Below are 21,255 nucleotides of genomic sequence, written 5' to 3' on the forward strand. Positions count from 1 at the left end.
TATATATATATTTATATATATTAAAGTCATTTCAATCCTGAACCAACCATAACACTATGCCATCCTTGAGTAAGTTAAGAGTTCATAGAAATAATATGGGAAATGCTCTCTGACATTGGCTGTTTAGTTATATCAAATAAAGGGATCTTAGATGTGTAGAAAAAAGAAATTAGCTTGAAATAAAGTAGCTTCTTCTCCCCAAGATGTTGCACGCAGAACCATTTGGCATCAAGTGAAAGTGAGGGAGAATTTTGCACAATTACAGTAAATATTCAGTGTGTAATAATTTTGGAGCATACCAATTCAAGTGCTATAAGCCAGTCCAAGTTCATTGTTTTGAGAATTATCTACCGGTAGTTTAGAAGGAAGTTCTCCCTTGTTCATAGCAGAAGGATCCTCTGCTCTGCAGCAATTTCTCTGGGGACCAGTGCATGTTACAATTCACTTCTGGGTATCAAAGGAGAATACAAACTACAGAATAATAGAGTTGAAGACACCTTGGAGGTATTCTAGTCTAACCCTCTTCTCAATCAGGAGACCCTATGTCATTCTGGAATAATGGCTGTCACATCTTTTCTTAAAAACTTCCATTGATGGAGCACTCACAACTTCTAAATGTAAACCATTCCACTTGTTCTCACTGTCAGGAAATCCTTAGTTCTCAGTTGTATCGCTCTTTAATGGTATTCCACCCATTACTTTTGGTTTTACTCTCAGGAGCTTTGAAATTTTTTGGATTTTTTTAAATTTATTCGGTCAATCACCAGCAATGTAGAATAATAAAAGGGAAATGAAAGACAACATTCACAATCAGGATTGACAGAGAGAACAGGTGATTTGGAGAATGGGTTAACTTATCTGTGACAATTCCTCAAATATTGGAAGACTTCTATTATGTCACACACACACACCCAGTCCTCTTCATTAAACTAGACACAACCAGTTTCTGCAACCATAGAACAGTGTACTGTCTGGGTCAATTCATTTACATCTTAAGTTCCTAATTTCTACCTCTGTTGTCCAACCATTGATAAAATAAATTCCAAGTTCAAAAGTATTCTGTGTCATCTTTTTCTTTTATCTTCAGTGTTAATCTATCCATTTCTGCAACATTTTCAATATTTTCTAATTATATTTTCTTCTGTAGATGTTTCCTTGTGTTTCCAATGTTGTATTGGAATGTTGTATAAATACAATTCTTGCTGCTGTTAAAACATGATATATCAAATATATATTCTCTTATTATATTTTTCTGGTATTATGCCTAACAAAAATAGTTCTGGCTTAAAATCTATATGCTGTTTTAACATTTTTTCTAACCATATATGCATTTTCTCCCAAAAATTTTTTGCTTTTGGGCATGTCCACCACAGGTGGTAATATGTGCCCAGTTTTTTATTACATTTCCAACATGCTGCGATGCCTCGAGGGCTTGGGAGTGGGCGGCGCCATTTTACAGTGGTTCGCCTCCTACCTCTCCGGTCATACGCAAGCAGTGTTGGCAGGGGGGCAGAGGTCGGCCATGAGGCCCCTCACTTGTGGGGTGCCCCAAGAGTCAGTCCTCTCACCCCTTTTGTTCAACATTTACATGAAGCCGCTGGGAGAGATCATCCATGGTTTTGGGGTGGGGTATCATCAGTATGCTGATGATACCCAGCTTTTTATATCCACCCCGAACCAGCCCAGTGATGCCGTTGATGTGATGTCCAGGTGCCTGGAAGAGGTACAGATCTGGATGGGGAGTAACAGGCTTTGACTTAACCTGGCCAAGACCAAGTGTCTGTGGATACCGGCATCTTGGGCCAAGCAAGAGGTTCCAACACTGTCTATTGGGGGTGAGGTGTTGCCCCCCGTAGACAGGGTGCGCAACTTGGGCATCCTCTTGGACTCACGGCTGAGTCTGGAGGTTCATAACACGGCCGTGACCAGGGGTGCGTTTGCCCAGGTTCGCTTGGTGCGCCAGTTGCGCCCATACTTGGACCGAGATGCCCTACACACAGTCACTCATGCGCTAGTCACCTCCCGGATCGACTACTGCAATGCTCTCTACCTGAGGCTGCCCGTGAAGACCACCCGGAGGCTTCAGCTGGTGCAGAATGCAGCCGCATGGGTTGTTGTGGGAGGGACCCTATACTCCCATATTACACCACTCCTGCATGGCTTGCATTGGTTGCCAGTTGCCCTCCGGGTGAGATTCAAGGTGCTGGTGTTAACCTATAAAGCCCTTCATGGCTTAGGTCCAGGCTATTTGTCGGACCACCTGCAACTAGCGTCAACTTCCCATCGCCTGGTACGCTCTCACAGAGAGGGCCTACTCAGGGTGCCGTTGGCTAGACAATGTTGGCTGGTGACACCCAGGGGCAGAGCCTTCTCTATGAACACCCCCACCCTTTGGAATCAACTTCCCTTGGAGCTCCGGTTGGCCCCTGACCTTCGAACCTTCTGCCGTGAATTAAAAACCTGGCTATTTACGTCCCCTGGCTTGGACTGATGGGGTAGTATTTTTTAATTTTTTAAAATACTTTTTTTGATTTTTTATGTATATTTGTTGGTTTTAACAGTCACTTGGTCGATTGTCGTTGTGAGCTGCCCTGAGTCCTCGGAGATAGGGCGGCATACAAATTTTATAAAATAAATAAATAAATAAATTTGGTGGACATATTTTTAAACATTTTTGCTAGTCTTGCCGGTGGTAAATTTTCTTTACACTTCATATGATCTTGATATTATCCCTCTGATGATGCAGCCTTGGACTGCATTGGCTTTTGGGGCAGCTACAGCTCACTGCTGGCTCATACTTAAGTGGCTGTCCACTAAGACTCCTTGATCCCTCTCATAGTTACTGCTATTGAGCCAGGCACCACCTATTGTATACCTGTGTATTTGATTTTTATTGCCTAAGCATACGATTTTACATTTTTCACTACTAAATTGCATTTTGTTGGATATAACTCAGTGTTCAAGTCTGTCAAGGTCCTTCTGGATCTTGAGTCTATCTTCTAAAGTGTTGGCTATTCACCCCAGCTTGCTTGTTTGCAAATTTGATGAGTTCCCCTTCTATCCCTTCATCTAAATCATTTATGAAGATATTAAAGTATACCGGGCCTAAGGCAGATTTTGAGGTACCCCACTGCATACTTCTATCCATTTAGATGTAGTTCTATTGAGAGCTATATATTGAGTATGGTTGGTCAATCTGTTATGAATCCATCCGATGGTGATGCTTCTATTATACATTTTTCTATTTTACATAGAAATAGGTGGTGGACTACTTTGCCTTACTGAAGCCTAAGTAAACTATGTCCACAGTATTTCCCTGATCCACCAATTTAGTTTGTTAAAGAATGTGATCAGGTTTGTCTGGCTTGATTTGTTTTGACAAACCTATGTTTGGGGGATCAATTATATTTCTCCTTTTTCCTCTCTCTAATCTCAAAAAGGCACTAAAATAATGATATATTGAGACATAGCTGTTGCCTTATGAAATCTGGAGTTCACATGATATCTGGCACCTGGAGAAAAAACTGGCATCTTCCTAATTCAAATAGAGGAAGAGAAAACAAAAATAAGAAATTAGAAACTAATTTTATCTACATTCTCAGTAAACTCCAAGTCATGGAAGTCCATTTTTTGAATGAAATTGGCAGCATTGGGACAGAAGATTGAGAAAACTTTGTCTCAAAGTTAATCAAAAGACAAGACTACTCAAAGAACACTGTGGGTGATTCAATGGATTATTTCAACACCATGAAATTAACTGCTCTTAACAGTGTTTCTGACAGTTTATCCAATCTGGTCTGTAAACTGCAGAAAGTAATAAAACTTTGAAGAATTGTACTGCTTTGCAACATGGAATTTGAAGTTCAAAATTAGCCCAGTATCCAATATTTGTTCAGTATTTTATATCCAATATTTAAATAGCTTAATCAAATAAATAATTAATAATAAATAGCACTGAAAAATAAAAGTGATGAGTGATGCTTGGCAGTAGTCATTTATTTCAAAGAACATAGAACCAGATTCTATATCACTTTTGTCCAAAAGAGCATCTGTAAGAAAAGTCATTTGGGACTTCAGGCAATGCATATTTTCCTCTTCTTTTACCTTATGCAAATGTTTGTCTAGATTTGGATGTACTGTGCTTGCATAGTAATGAATAGATCTATATACAGAATTTCTGGACTGAGGTTTTGAAAAGTTATTTATTTAGACTTTATATACAGCAAATTACTGAAGCCGTTTAGCTGTTTAAAATAAATTGCTTCTGAATAACAATACTAAAAGCAAGTTAATAAGAGGTACTAAAAAAAATGATGATCTGAGGAGAATGAGAGAGAGGGGCTTGGCTACTTGTTGTTTTGTAGTCTCACAAAAAAGGAAGAAAAAGAAGAAACACATACCTCCAAAAATGATAAGAGAGCAAGTTCTGAGTTTCCCAATTCAACATCCTGAACTGGAAATATGCCAGGATGATTTACAGTCAAAAATCAAAACTACAAAAAGCACATTAGCAATTAAATGGTAGAACATATAGCAATGTAATATATGGTAATGTAATAGCAACACACAATAGTATTAATGTGCTATTAACACACATTACAGCAAGGCTGATGAACAGAATTTAGTAACCTGCTTATTTTAGAAGAGATGTCTGCTAGCAGAAGCATCTAACCAATCTAAACACTTAATTAGCAAAGCATTACTAGAATAGAGTATCAAAACTAAGAATGGAGTGCAAAAGATAAGAAACCCCATACTTTTCTTCCAGGAAATGTGATGAGAATTAGTGTGTGTAGAGGACCCTCAGTTTAATTTTAATCAGCATTTTGAACAAGAAGTTCCTAAACTTGCCTTTGCTGATTTATTTATTTTAAATGGCTAAGAAGCTTCAGTAGTTTGCAGTACATAAAGTCTAAATGATGCCCTTGACGTGATGTCCCGGTGCCTGAAGGCCATGCGGATCTGGATGGGGAGAAACAAGCTCAGACTCAACCCTTCCAAGACCGAGTGGCTGTGGTTTCCAGCGTCCCAGTATAGCCAGCTGGCTCCTTCGCTGACTATTGGGGGCAAAACCTTGGCTCCCTCAGAGAGGGCTCGCAACTTGGGTGTTCTCCTGGATGCACGGCTGTCTTTAGAAGATCATATGACGGCTGTGGCCAGGGGAGCTTTTTATCAGGTTTGCCTGATCCACCAGTTGCGTCCCTTTCTGGACCAGGATGCCTTTAGCACAGTCGTTCATGCCCTCGTCACGTCACGTCTGGACTACTGTAACACTCTCTACATGGGGCTCCCCTTGAAGAGCACTCGGAGGCTCCAACTGGCCCAGAATGCGGCCTCGCGGGTGATTATGGGGGCGACTCGGTGCACCCATGTAACACCTCTCCTGTGCAAGCTGCACTGGCTCCCGGTGGTCTTCCGGGTGCGATTCAAGGTGTTGGTTACCACCTTTAAAGCGCTCCATGGCTTAGGACCTGGATATGTACGAGATTGCCTTCTGCCACCGATAGCCTCCAACCGGCCAATATGCTCCCACAGAGAGGGACTCCTCAGGGTGCCATCGGCCAAACAATGTCGACTGGCGACACCAAGGGGGAGAGCCTTCTCTGTGGGGGCACCTGCCCTCTGGAATGAACTGCCCCCGGAGATTTGCATGATCCCTGACCTATGTACCTTTTGCTGTGCCCTTAAGACTCTTTTGTTTCAACAGGCTGGGCTGGCTTAGAAAATGAATTTTAATTGGGTGTTTGTAGTTTTTAATATAAGGGCCAAATTTTTAATATATTTTAAACTGTTTTTAAATTTTGTGGTTATATGTTGTTTTAATATGGCTGTATACCGCCCTGAGTCCTTCGGGAGAAGGGCGGTATAAAAATTTAATTAATTAATTAATTAATAATAATAATAATAATAATAATAATAATAATAATAATAATAATAATCAATAATAATAATCAATAAATAATGGATGAATGGATTGATTGATTAAAGCAATTGTAGTGAATTAAATGTTATTAAAACAATTAAAGCAATTATAGTCATTATATATACTGACCAGGTCAGATCATTTTAAATCAAAAGTGCATGTTAGAGAAATATTGTTTCATAATCTTATTCCCTTTTCCCCATACAGTTTGTTTACTTCTGCAATCATACAACTCTTGAGTACACAATAAAAGAAACAATATACATAAAGTCATCTTTGCCATCTCATAGTTAAGTAAGAGCATAACACATTCTATCTATGACAATTCATCATAATTCTCTTCTTCTTTGAAAGAAGTTTGAAAAGGAACTTTATTTTCATTGAATGAGAAGTGGTAGAAAAAAAATGTAGGATAATTTCTCTGCACAGCATGAGCTTCACCTTGAATTGGACTTGAAAGCAAATCCCAAATTCACTGCAGCTGGCTTAGTAGTTTTTACAGTTTTTGTGCTTTTATTGTTGTCATGAGCCACTCAGAGAGTTATGTTCTAAGTTGGACAGACAGACATTTTTTAAAAATAGATAAATGTCATAACATATACTTAAAATGCCACCCCTTACTTCTTCAAAACCAAGAAAGAAGTTTCATCCTCCAGTTGGTATGCTAAAGGACACTAGTGGACAGATAGTAACTGATTCAAAGGAGATCAAACAAAAATGGAAAGAGTGAATTGAAATACTCTCCAAAAAAGATCAACATCCAGTGTATTGGATACTAGAAGATATTCCCTGTTTACAAGAACTTCTTGTATGATGAAGTTAAATCAGCACTCCAGTTCTTTCCAAGTCAGAAGGCTACATGAACTGATTGAATAACCACAGCTAGCAACAGGAGAGGAATCTGTAAAAGTTCTAACCAAGCTACACCAACAAGTCTGGAGAACAAAACAATGGCCAACAGTTTGGAAGTGGTCGAACTATATTCTAGTATCCAGAAAATAGACTTAACACAGTGTACAAACTAGTATACAAGAGACTTAATTTATATGCTGACAAAATAACATTTAAGATCATCCAACACAGATTAGAGTCCTATTGTAATAATATGTGGGATTGATGTCAGTTTTACAAGGTAAAACAGACAGGAAACATGACCTGATGAGCTAATTCTACTTTGGTTAGAGTGCAGTACTGCAGGCTACTTCTGCTGATCACCGGCTGCCAGCAGTTTGGTAGATCGAATCTCACCAGGCTCAAGGTTGACTCAGCCTTCCATCCTTCCAAGGTCAGCAAACTGAGGACTAGATTGTTGTGGGCACAATGCTGACTCTGTAAACCGCTTAGAGAGGACTGTAAAGCACTATGAAGCAGTATATAAGTCTAAGTGCTATTGCTATTATTGTAAGATTACATTAACAGAATCTTGCAAGCCTGAAAGTATTTCTCTTGTCCCCCTATATAGATCTCAAAATAGGGAGGGTCTCTTTTGAGTCTTTTGTCTAACCACACTCCTGCTATGGGCTAAACTGCTTGCATCTCATTTCACTGTCTCCAATGGTCATTCCCACATATCTTTACACCAACAAGGAAATAGAGATGCCTGATGTTTGATCTGGCTTTACAAAAGCTGAGAAACATAAGACATTATTTATGATGCACACTGAATAATGTAAAAAGCCAAAGAATAACAAAAAAATAAATCAATATGTGTTAATTGCCCATACAAAGACCTTCAGTTGTGTCAATCATGTCAAAATATGGAATGTGCTTAGAAAAATGGGAAGTCTAGAACATCATGTGAAACTTTTATATAGTTTTGATAAAACAGAATGAGGCCAAGATGGCAAAGAAATGAGACAAGACTCTCTCCTTGTTTATTGAATTATATGGTGAGTATATATTAAGAGAAACTGATTGGAAGAAGATAAGTATGGCTTTAAATTGGATGAAGAAACATTGATTATTTGCATTATGCTGAAGATAGTAATCTGAGGGCCAAAAATACAAATCCGCAAGGTGTACTAATAAAATTAAAGGAATACAGTAAAAAAATGGAACTAAAACTAAATATAAAGACAATCAAACTAATGACAACATCTACAACAATCAATCTGAGTCTGACATTGAAGATATTGATGTGATGCTTAGTTTTTACATTCTAGGATCAACAGTAAAATAACAAGAGTTAGAACAATAGCCATGAAGGCCTTTGAAAAAATATTCTGATGCTGTGATGTGCTTACCTATAACAACTGGAATTGAATAATGATATTTACTGTAAAACTTTATGGAAGCAAAATGTGGATTTTGAAAAAGTAGGATATAAACAGTACTGATGCTTGTTAATATTGAACATTAAACATTGGTTTTGGAAAAAAAACCTCCTGAGAATACCATGGACAGCCATAGAAATAAATAGTTCATCAAACAAATCAATCCAAAGTTCCCACTCAGGACATAAATGACCAGTCTTAAATTACCCACTTCAGATTACCCACTTATTATTCAAAATTTTAGCTCTCTGGAGTCGACTCTACTGCTGGGAAAGATGGAAGGATAGAGAAGATGAAGCAAGATTCAGCAGCAAGGTGGATGGATTCAAGGCACAGTGATGATGAGCACATCTTTGGAAGACATGAGTGAGAAGATTAGGGGCAGATCTAAGTATTCCAGTGTTATGTGTCACTATTTGTTGCCATCCTGAAGAACAATTCACTAGCTGTGAATAGCCACGATATTGTTAACATTGGATAATGGGCCTCTTTAACAGTTTAAAATGAACTAACAAAATTCCTCAGCCATCCTGTCTAAGGAAAAATGAGATAGATTTGGGTAAAAAAATCTTTCTTTTTTTTTCACTAGAAGTTGATCATCCTTTAGATTTTGAAGGAAGAAAGATAGCCTTTAAAATAATAAATGTAATGGTAATCAAATCTTAAATTTCAATATGCACTTACTTTTGAATCTTCAAGACACCAAATTATTGTCATTTCCTTTGTGTTCAGCACTTATGTTGATATAGAAGTATGTTGGCCAAAATGTGTCACAGAATATGTATAGGAAAATTTAAAATGGTAAACTTAATGGCTAGTTCTTTAACAATTGTTTCCCAAGTCCTTCACTTTTTATGCACTGTTATTTCAAAACACTATGATTATGTATTCAGCAGTAAAAATATAGATTACATTCAAGCCCTAAAATATAGAAATGAAGGCACTTAGCTTTTTCATTTCAATAAGTTTTTTTTTCCTGTTCACTGCTGATAAACTGCTATAAATTTTGTCATATTTGTGACACAGTTACAGCTTAACTTTTACTTGTGGTTATAAACCAACAAAGAATACATACTTTTAGCTAATCAATGAAATTCACAATGAATGTCAGGGAACTTGACATTCATAAATTAAACCTAATAAAAATACATTTGGATTCAAGGACAGGTTAGGACAAACTCTAATGCTTGTAGCAGCAAAGAGGATAGCCTTAACATTGATCTGAGAAAATATAGATAAATCCCTTGAAATACTTCACTGGTGCTCTTTTAACTTTTCCTTATCTTTTCCAAGCATGGCAGTTTAAAAAATGGGTAAAGTTGCAAGACATGTGTATCTAGCTTTGATTTTTTTTCCAAGGTTGCATTTTAAAATATATTTATTTAACTGTATAAGACATTTATAGAAAATGTATAAGAACATTTTAGCCATATTAAGACAGTGAAACAAGTAAAGATACAAATAATATGTATTGAGAGGGGAGAACCTTGGGTGTTGGTGTGTCTCTAAAATGAAATTTGGAAACGTATGCTACATAAAAATTGCATTGGTTGGGATTTGGGCTTTGGTGGTGGTGGAGACATTTTTCCATATTTCAGGAGTTGTGGGCCATCCAAAGTAGAACAAATCTGGAAAAGAAAGACATGCAAGGTAATACTACTTTTACTATAATATTATTATAGTAAGAGAATCTGTACATTCTTTCCCCCTTCCTCTCTTTATCTTCAGGGAGCGTTATGTCTAAGAGGCTTTCTCAAATTATATTTCTGCCCTGGACTCAGATTTCTTTTATCTGATTGTTGTCTTGGTTGTGGCTCTTCCTGCTATTCCTCAGGATTATTCTGTCCTGTTCTCCCATATACTATCTCCACTAGATGATACCATATCAGGCAGTTGTACTCTCATTGCTCATATAGTGATAGAAAGAAAGAATCAGTGGAATTTCAAAGGCTTTTCCCATTTCAAAAAATGTAAAATTACACACACACCAGGGCTGCTATTCAGCAGGTTCTGACAGGTTCTAGAGAAATTTTGACTAGTTCAGAGAACCGGCAAATACCACCTCTGGCTGGCCCCAGAGTGGGGTGGGAATGGAGATTTTGCAATATCCTTCCCCCAGGAGTGGGGAGGAAATGGGGATTTTGCAGTATCCTTCCCCTGCCATGCCCACCAAGCCATGGCCACCAAGCCACACCATGCCCACCAAGTTATGGCCACAGAACCGGTAGTAAAATAATTTGAATTCCACCACTCGCTCACACACACATACACACGTGTATGCATACAATGCTGCATTTTTAAAGATCAAAAGAAAGATAATGCACAATTTAATCTATTATATGACATACTATTTTCAAATAAATAATTCAGATTTTTATTTTAAGAAAATGATGAGTCCCCTCCTAAAAATCTCAATCTGAGTTACAACAGGGTATTGTGTTCAGGGCCATGTTAAAAGATTTTGGTATTAAATAAAAACTCACAATTTCAATAGTATTTCACAATTATGCATTTATTCTACCTTTATTTGTCCTTTTTTACTATATCTGTCCGATACCTATAATTCATTTGTTTTTCTGTGTGATCAAGTGTAAATGTTATTTAATAGTCATGATTAATGCCATTTTCTTGATGTAATTAATTGCCTACATTTTGTGAAAAAGTGTTAGTGTCATCAACTTTCAAGACAAACATTAGTAACAAAGGAATAATCTTAATAAAGTCAAAAGAAAATGATTATTTTAACAGATTAGTTCATAGTTAGGGGAACTTTTATATCACATTTGACAAATGCAAATTTTTTACTTCTCAAGTGAAGTTTAATCAATTTAATGTGTCACTAAATTAAGTAGCATTTTGCAATATTCCAGTACAGCTACTGGAAGGCCTTTTCCTCATTTACCTAAAGCCCTGATGTATTATTAGATAAGCAGAGAACGTTGTGAAAGAATGAATTATTTGATAATTTGGCCATATTTATCACACCAGTCACTGTACTTTCAACATTCTATCTATCTGAATGAGGTGGAACTAAATACAAATTTAACTTAGTTCCACTAAAATAAGACATTAAAGTGGAATTGGCATTGCATCCATATATGTGTAATAAAAAGTAGAATTGCATATTTTCCTACAGAGACGTGTTTCAATTTGTTTCTGTGTTTAATATCAACAGTTATATTTCAAACATTTTTGACCATTAGAGGTCAAATTTTGTTGATTTTGATTCTGCTGAACTTCTCATTTCACTAAATGAATTCTGTCTAGCTGAGCTATTTATGTAAGTATGAATGCTATACATAAAATATTTATATGAAAATATTTTTTTCCATACGACATAGTTTGCCTGTGCTTTTCTCTAACATGTATGGCTTCTGTACATTTTATGCACGCATTTTGAGTTGCAAATTGCATCACAATATAATCAAATTTAAATGCACATGGTTCCCAAGTTTTTCCTTCAGACGCAGCAGGATTAAAATCATTACATTCATCTAAACAGTCTGATGAGCCAATTGTCTTGTCTGTTCCTATCTTCAGCGTGCAATTTGCTTTTCCAGGCCAGTTTTCTGAGAGGAAGCATAGCCATTCTGCTTTTGTTATGCACATATACATATAATCAGATTATCCAGCTCAATTTTGGCTGGATAATACTCATCATAAAAATAATATTTTACTAAATTATTGCAATGTTTTGAAAGAGTGATAAGTTCTGTTCTCTGGCTCATCAAACAGCACCTCATCATATCATTCCCAATTAAACCATCTGCATGCATTTAACAGATGGAAGTAAGATTTTTTTTTGCTTTTGTTTTGAATCTGTTATATCTCACTCTTTGAAAAGTCCCCAGAAATTTTGCCTTTTAAACTCTTCAAGATTTTTATATATATACGTCATCAGCCAATCAGAATACAACAACACTGTTGACCAATCAGAATACATCTTTGCCTCTTTTCATAGAAGTTTGCCCATAAGCATCAAACCGAGAACTTCAGCCAGAAGATGACGAATGTGATTTCGTTGAAACGTCACTACTACCCTTTTAGGGATATGTTTACAATTACACGGGAAGAAACCCGAGATATTAACTGCACACACATATATACCCGTGAAAACTTCCATAAATATATATATATATATATATATATATATATATATATATATATATATATATGCATATTCTTTCTAGCCAGGTTTTACCTACGTAAACTTAGTTGTTCTATAGCCCTAGTTCTGTGAAATCCCATTCACAAGTTTCTGGGCCTTTTTTTTTTTTCTGCTGACAAACTGCAACTCTGTGTTGCTCTCTGGGAGACTCAGATAGCTATTTCTGCCTCTTAAAGCATCTTCGGTGAGCCACACCCACTTCTCAGATGTGTTAGTGCAAAATTACTCCTGACATAAGCCTGATGATGGCAGATGGGATTCTGCTGAAACGTCGCTTCTACCCTTTTAGGGATATATCCACAATTACACGGGAAGAAACCCGAAATATTAACTATACACACATACATACCCGTGAAAACTTACATAAATATATATATATATATATATATATATATATATATATATATATATATATATATATGCAAAAAATTAAAATCTCAGGTGTTTTCCCACTTCATGTTTAATTTTTTGCATATACACACCCGCGAAAACTTAAGAATATATATATATATATATATATATAAACTAAAATATTTGCTTATGAAAAAACCCTATTCTGTTATAAAATCTACTTTTTAATAAGTGATGGGTCTATCTTTGAATGTTTTTGAACTACTGATTTTTGCCCTTGGAAAACCTCATCCCTCCCCACCTTAGGAAAGTAAAAATTCTTTCCTTAACCAAAACATGTTCCTTTTCCTGCACATTTCAAAAATTAATATCAAATAATATTAATTATTTGCATGATAACAAGTATATCCAAAATATTTAAGTTTTTTTTAAAAAAAATAAAGAGATTGCATTAAGCTATATATTTGGATACAAAACAACTTGACAACATTTCACTGGATTGCTTACAAATCTTCTTCCTTGCCAGAAAATCTGTTTGCACAAAAGAGAATGAACACTCATCAACAATCCATTGCTGCACATCAAGTGTCAATTTGCCTTTCCACAGTTCTGTAATAACTCTCTTGGCTGCTGCTGATATACAAATAATTCATCATTCTTAGTTGTTTGATTGATTTGTTGATTTTGTTAGTTTGTTATATACTATTTCAGTCTCGTGACTCTAAGCACCATATAAGAACATCTTATTAGTTTAAAATATCAAGGAACATAAATCCACCCTAATTTCTAGCAGTTCTTACTCTGCCATCCTAAAAGTCCTGCTCGAGAACCTGGTGGTAACTGTCTTCAAAAGGGACAAACCTTGCTTCCAGGGGATGGAGAAGGAGAGGCATAGCAGAGAAAACAACCCATCTGTTACTGGATCTTTTGCATTAGGACTGGTAGTTGGTTCCCTTTGCAGGCTCATATCAGATTTCACTTTCCCTAGAGCAGAAGGTCTCATAGATATCTGGGTCCCCATTCATGTGGGTGATGATAAGTAGTTTCACTTGTATAAGGTTCCACAAGTTTGAGATGTCATATAGAAGAACATCTTCAATAAGCACAAACTGGCTAATATTGTTCTGCCAGTCCTGTAAATTTCAGACCAAGATATTTTAAACAGAGTTTTCATAGTGCATTCCAATATTGATCTTTACAAGAGAAAGAGACAGGGAGGGAGAGGCTGAGAGAGAGAGAGAGAGAGAGAGAGAGAGAGAGAGAGAGAGAGAGAGACAGAAAGAGAGAGAATAAACATCTAAGATTTGCATGCATGGTTAGGGATTAAAGGAAAACTTGCAATGTTTCAATATTGCATTGAACTGACAATAACTGATAATCTTTGTTATTCTCCTTTTCTTTCTGCACCATTGTAGACTGCACGGTAAATGAAGGCTGATGTGTACATTGTGAAACAATCAGCAATATTTTAATTACTACAAACTCACAACTGGAGGCATTATTTAAGTAGGCGACAGGTCTACTATGTAGTTCAAATAACAGATGCGCAAAGATTCCACTGACTCTGCTTTTCTAAAGGGAACACCTTCGTTTGCAGTTCTGAGACTAATGCATGCGTCCTAAGATGTATTTGTAGGCTCACGTTCCTCAGCAAAATGCAGAAAGAGAGCAAAAATGTTCTCAAAAAGAAACTGATACACTGATAAATAAGTTGAAACTGATGTACAAAATAGAACTAATGGATTATTTGAAGAAAATGTGCATGGACTGGGAACAGACTAATAAAATCTTTAATTCAAAATCTGTTTTAAACAATCATTTCGATATGCAATCACTGATAAAGAAACTATATACCCAAGCTATAAGACGCTGAGCTTGTCAATTGAAAGGTTGGCAGTTCAGCGGTTCAAATCCCTAGTGCCACGTAACGGTGTGAGTTCCCATTACTTGTCCCAGCTTCTGCCAACCTAGCAGTTCGAAAGCATGTAAAAAATGCAAGTAGAAAAATAGGGACCACCTTTGGTGGGAAGGTAACAGCGTTCCGTGCATCTTTGGTGTTTAGTCATGCCGGCCACATGACCACAGAGATGTCTTTGGACAGCACTGGCTCTTCACCTTTGAAACGGAGATGAACACCGCCCCCTAGAGTTGGAAACGACTAACACATATGTGCGAGGGGAACCTTTACCTTTTTATAACATATCATAGTTTATGCTCTTCATGTATGAATGAATGTATGAATCTTTTTTTTCTAGAATATGACATTTTAATATACTGGTTTCAGATATAATGAATTGCCATAAACTTTTTGATATTTTGTATTTCATGTTTTTACTAACATGGTCTAGGAAGCAGGCAATGACAGACCACTTTTGAAAAACCTTGCCAAGAGTCACAGGAAAATGCTGAGTGGAAGGTGTGTGTGTGTAAGGGAGACAAAGAAAGAGGGAGGGAGAGGGAGAAAGGGAGACAGAAATGCCTCCCCAACAATGGAGCCATCTAGTCAAGTATCTGGTTCTATGAGATCCCCAGGTCTGGTCACACAACCAGATCTTGAGGGCATTTTGGAATATCAAAAGGGATAGGACCAATCGATTTTAGGGAGGAAGGATAAGGTAGGTGCTACAGCAGGGAAGGCACATCTCCTGGGACCAACTGAATGAAGATCCCTCTTCTCTGCAAGATATGATGGAGCAGGCTGATATAAGTGGAGAAAAGCAGTTGCTCAGATAACCTGGTCCCACGCCATGAAAGGTTTTAAAGGTTAAAATTAGCATCTTGAATCAGACAGAAAAACAAACTGGCCACCAGGGCAGTTCACAGAGGGGAGGTATAATGTGTACTATTCTAGCTGTAGACATAACTGCCTGTGCCTCTGCATTCTGTATCGGCTGAAGCTGAAGCTTCCAGACACTCTTCAAGGGCAGCGCCATGTACAGCATATTGCAGTAGTCCAATCTGGAGTGGCAAGGGCATGAGTGACTGCAAGTAGGGCCTGTTGAGCTAGGAAAGGGCATATAACTAGTGCACAGGATGAAGCTATACAGAGGCCCTCCTAACCACAGCTGCCATTTCACTACTGGAATAGTGAAAATGTTTTAAATGACAAGCAAGACATGTATGCTTTAGCTTTACCCATATGATTTTTGTGAAATATGCCTGAATATAAGTTGTATGAACATCAGAATGCTATTCTTTTCATGTCTTACTTGTTCTCATGATCTTCTCAAGATCATTTAGTTATCCACATGAGATAAGAGTTTGCTCTTGTGTGTTCATTTAGCTTGTCTCTCTGCTCTGCGTAGCGGTAAACATAAAATGCTACTTTATTCAGTTTCCTTTATTGAATAAAAGAAAAGGAATATTCTTAGGACTTTCTATTTCCTTGTTGCTGGAAGAGATAATCCCAGAATTAAACTGGTTCTCTTCCAATCTATCCTATGCCAGAATCTTATTTGCTTTTTCTGCTCTTTGTTTTGCATGTGATCTCTGTTATATTAAATCCTTTTAGCAAATCCTTAGAAATGTTTGTCGATGTTCACATTTTTTTCAGTCCAAAAGCTTTAAAGGTTCTTTGGTATTAGCAGAAGTAATGTGATTGAATCCTCACAAACCTAATCATTTTTCATTCTGTGCTTTCCCTAGGCCAGAGGTCTTCAAATGTGGCAGCTTTAAGACTTGTGGACTTCATAGTTATAGTTATGATGGCTGGAGAATTCTGGGAGTTGAAGTCCACAAGTCTTAAAGCTGCCAAGTTTGAAGACCCCTGCCCTAGGCCATATTTTATTTTTTTTAATGAGAGAGACAAAAGTTTTCGCATAGATCTTAATGTCTGAAATGGATGATGTATTAAACAATTTAAGTCTCAATAAAGACTATCTAAAACGCCTAGCTAAATAACAGACTTTCTAAACAGACTTGAAACTGAAATGATATAGTCTACCATTAGGGGTGAAATGTTTTCAGTTCGGACTGGATTGCCCAATCCGGTAGCGATGGCGGCAGGTGGTTCGGAGAACCGGTAGCAAAAATCCCTGTGTCCCCCCTCCCACCATGCCCAGCTGAGCTGCACGATCATCAGAGGCTTTTTTAAAATTTATTTTTAAAAGCATTTTTTTCTACAACCTCTTCCAACAAAAAAATGCTTTTAAAAGTTTTTTTTAAAAAAACCTCTGATGATCGCGCGGCTCAGCTGGGATTGTCAGAGGCTTTTCAAAGCATTTTTTTCTGCAACCTCTTGGCCGAAGAGGTGGTAAAAAAAATGCTTTGAAAAGTCTCTGACGATCCCAGCTGAGTTGCCTGATCGGCAGAGATGTATTTTTTTAAAAGCCTCTCTGACGATCTAATGCTTTTCAAAGCATTAGAAAAAATGCTTTGAAAAGTTAAAAAAAAAAAGTTGGCCATGCCCACCGCAGTCACATTACCCCCCCACACCAAGCCACACCCATAGAACTGGTAGTAACAAATTTTACATTTCACCCCTGCCTACCATGAGTCCTAAACCTATTTTGCAACACTCTGATGCTGCAGAAGATGTTGTCTTGCAGCCAATACTGAAATAAGATTCAGTTGGCTTTAATATGTGATGTGGAAGAAAGTGTGATCTTATATTTGTTTCAGGAAACATTGTGTTGGCTTGTGCTGTCTGACTGCAATAACGGATATTTTGTTTACTGGTTACGCTTTCCCTGATCATCTGTGGAATGACCCCAGCTGCCAGGACTAATGTTGCTCGCCCTTTCTATGCTCCCATTCTGGAAGCCCATGCTTGGAGTATTCTATTCCATTTTTGGAGGAAGCTGTTCAGGTTTTCAGTGTCTCTTGCTTGACTTAATCAGTAGACCAATAATAAAAGTCATTTTTTTATCACTACAATTTATAGAATTTATATTTGCATTTCTATTGATTTTTTTTTGTGACTTAACACAAAAAGAAATTCTGTTGAATCACTGTAGCTTTTTGTTGATCAGGTAAGAATAGCTAAATTCTCTCATCTGTCATCACCTGACTTAATCTTTATAGACTTCAAAATTAAGCAGAGTTTGGATTTTTTTTGTGTGTGGTTAGCTAAGAGACCATAAAAGTATTTGTTAATTTTAAACAAGACAGAAATTTAAAAGAAAATTCTAAAGACAATAGTATGAATTAATTTAAGAAATACACAGATAGTCCTTGACCTATGACTTTAATGTAGCCTGCATGTTATGATCATAAGTTATGATGGTCATAAAGTGACTGATCTGATTTTATGACCTTTTTTGTAGTAGTCATTACGTGAATCACCATGGTTGTTAAGGGAATCTGTGGTCGTTAACAATACTCGTTGTTTTCTATGAGAAATTTTTGTTGTGACCACAGGATCCTGCAAATAACCCTAAATGCAGGATGGTTGCCACGTACCTAAAATGTAACCATGGGGGAGGGATGGCCATTGAGACTTCAAAATTGGATCAGAAGTACCTTATGGGGGGATCCATCATAATTTTGAATTATCGCTAAATCATAGATTATGAGTTGAAGATTGCGTGTATCCTACTGACTTCCCTTCTGGGTGAGCTTGTGCATAACCACCAGCTTAAGAAAGAATTGGGGGGTTATAGATATTTGCTGGTTGTAAATATACCCAACAAGACACACAAACACAAATGAATAACACAATTATTTTATTATAACTATCCTGATTAACAATAGCATTTATGTTGAAGTTTTGCAGAGAATGATACATACATATAACCATGGATCCTGACAGAGTCTCTAAGAATATAAAGAGGAGCTGATCAAAAGTCATGTTTCCATATACTGTTTATTGTTATAAAGATGCATCTGAATGGCAGCCTCGTCTACCTCCACATCACATTTGATCATGCACTGACATTACTTATGAGCAATTTCAAAATTATAAAAATATAACAATTTTTATTGTTAATATTGAACATGCACAAGAAAATATCTGTCTCTTTAAAAGAAAGAAAACCTTCAACATTGGTCATTCTCTTCCATGCATCAGAGTTGTTTTCTCCTCAGATGGTGGTGAAAATGGGTTGCAACAAGCAAGGTGACATTAAAACAAAGATTTTTTTGTCAACTAATACCCAAAATACTAAAATTGAGCCCTGCAAATGTAAAAGTTGGATTTGGTTGCATGTTCCTTAGCTTGCACAATATATGGGCAAGGGTTGAACTCAACTCTTCTGTTTACAAGGTGAAATGTGAGAATTCACAGTACCACAAAGTGTGGCATGTTTTAACATCCTTTATTCAAAGATTCCTGGAACAGATATAAGCACACTGTTCTCAGTGAAATACTCTGCTATGTCAGACAAGTGAGACAGAAACATATGTCTTTCTGTACATCCTCTTCTACAGCAACATTTGCAATACCCTTATAGAACCTTTTGCTAAAAAAAAAAATAAAATTTGAGGTGTTCCACGTAAATCTTAGGCCCACTTCCATTCACAGAAGAAAAACATAATTGTGTGGCAAATGCCAACCTGTCTGGCAGCCTGACAGGGCTTATGAAGCCACACAATGAAACAGAAAGCCTGGGGACATAGAAATCAGGGATCTTCTCTCTCTCTCATTGTTGTATTTGCATTAAACCTATATATCTCTTGTTTTGTTGTTATAAATATGAATCACATTAACAAATGGTTCTTATTAGGCAGGAACATTGGTTGATTGATGTTGATTGATAAAGTTGATTGATGTTTCTGAAGGAAAGAAGTAAGAAGGGCTCATGCTTCTACTGTTTTGAAGGAGGACATTGAATCTGGTTTTGAATTTTATTGTGCTGTTCATGAAAGTGACTTACAGTTTGTACAGCAATCATGCAATATGTATAAATGTCAGTATTCTATTAACGTTTAACGTTTTATCCAGTTATAAGACAAAGAATGTAGAAGAAATATCTTGAAATTTTATACAGAAAAGAGAGAATTCTCAACAACTTCAGTGGCAGAGGGAAAGAAATCTGAATTTCACCTCTTCTCAGTTTTTGAATTTAATTCCTCTAGTCCTGTCCAATTCTGCATAAGATTTACTATACTGTTTTTCATCATTCTAATTAAAAAGCAGATGTCATATGTGCTTGCCTATATAGTCTTGCTATATTTCCTTGGTAACAGAATACAGGCTGAGAAGATGTCTCCTTTGGACACCACTTTTGGATCCCCCCTTGTCCAACTTGTTACTATGAAGATGTGGATCCCAACAGGAGTTATAGTAGAAGAGGAGCATACAAGGGAAGAGGAAGCAAAAGATGGAAGAGCCATTGTCCCTATGTTATGCTATCTCTTTCTGTGTTCCTGCTCAATCTGCCCTTTAGCAACAACAGTGCAAGTAGTAGCAACTTCCTCTTCTTCCTTTTCTCAGTTAGATATTTGAAAAACAGGATAAGGAGGAGTTTGGCCAGAGAAAAAATGCTGTTCTTCGGATAGGAAGTAATAAAAGTGTTCCATCCATATCTGAAATGGAAGGAGGACAAGTCCCCTGAGTACAGAGAAATATATACTTCATAGTAAACTAGAAGGCAGGGTCTCATCCCCTGATTTTTTACCTTCCTCCAAATCATTACTAGGGTGAAAGATGGCCCAGCATCAATGGGGAATCCATCTGAGAGGTTGTATGAAGGCCTGGTGAGTTTTACATATGGCCCATCTTCTCCTTCCTTTTATATAGTTTTCAACTTTGAAGCTGAAGATGGCTAATACATACAGATCCATACAAGTTACTTCTGTATAGAGATAAAGCATAGCAACATGAGTTCTTTAAATTATACCCCCAAATGTATCTGCTGAATGATTTTTAATTATGCTCAATGGACCAAACAATAAATACTGTGCAATATGCATCTTGTGTTATCAAACAGCAGTTTTTATTTCTCCTAAATATATACACTATTTTTAAAAGTAGCCTTCTAGACTTAAAATTTAATGGGAGAAAATAGTGCATTGTTTATAGTGACTAGCTTCCCAAATAAGCCATGAATAGACACATTTGTGTATTATCATTTCCAGGATGGAATGGGAAATCTCAGAGTCACCAAAAAAGGAATTCGACTTGAAGGGATATCTGAATTTCTACTTCCATTGTACGTGAAAGAAATCCATTCCCGAAAGGTAGGTTCCAACATCTGTTTTGCTACAATTACCATTTAAAAAATGAAAGATTTTAGTTCAAAAGAGTAAACTGTTATACAGGCTAGTATCTCCAACAAGATGTTTTTTAAAACAAGTTTACAAACTAATCAACCATGAAGCTTAATGTTCATGTGACTGCCAATTCTTTTGACTATACCATCATCTTCAGTCAATCGTTCAGACAAAATTAGACTTATAGTCAGCACACTGGAAATCATGATTCGGGGAAAGTTGCTTTACATTTCTCATATGAGTGTTGATGCATTTGTTCCCATGTTTCAAACATGTTTGTTAGAGTGATAAAGAAAAAAAAATGAACAATATGGATCCAATCCAATTTATAAACTTTCATTTCAAAATGTGGCTTCTTTCTTCTTTCCAATGGTGAAATACAGCCTTTT

General features: G+C 36.8%; 1 protein-coding gene across 3 annotated transcripts in view; it reads left to right on the forward strand.

Moving 5' to 3' along the window:
* The window catches only part of SGCZ (sarcoglycan zeta), a 222,232-nt gene that overhangs the window by 60,233 nt on the left and 140,744 nt on the right, over positions 1-21,255 (forward strand). For 2 of the 3 annotated variants that reach the window (XM_070948576.1, XM_070948578.1), the window contains exon 2: positions 20,732-20,833. The exons of the other annotated variant lie outside the window; for it this stretch is intronic. In XM_070948576.1, the coding sequence (XP_070804677.1) occupies positions 20,732-20,833 (102 nt within the window). The remainder of the gene's footprint in view (positions 1-20,731; positions 20,834-21,255) is intronic. 3 annotated transcript variants of the gene reach the window in all.

The sequence above is a fragment of the Pituophis catenifer genome, unplaced genomic scaffold, assembly GCF_029215685.1.
Source record: "Pituophis catenifer annectens isolate HBS135680 unplaced genomic scaffold, rPitCat1.0.hap2 SCAF_8, whole genome shotgun sequence".
Classification (NCBI taxonomy): domain Eukaryota; kingdom Metazoa; phylum Chordata; class Lepidosauria; order Squamata; family Colubridae; genus Pituophis; species Pituophis catenifer.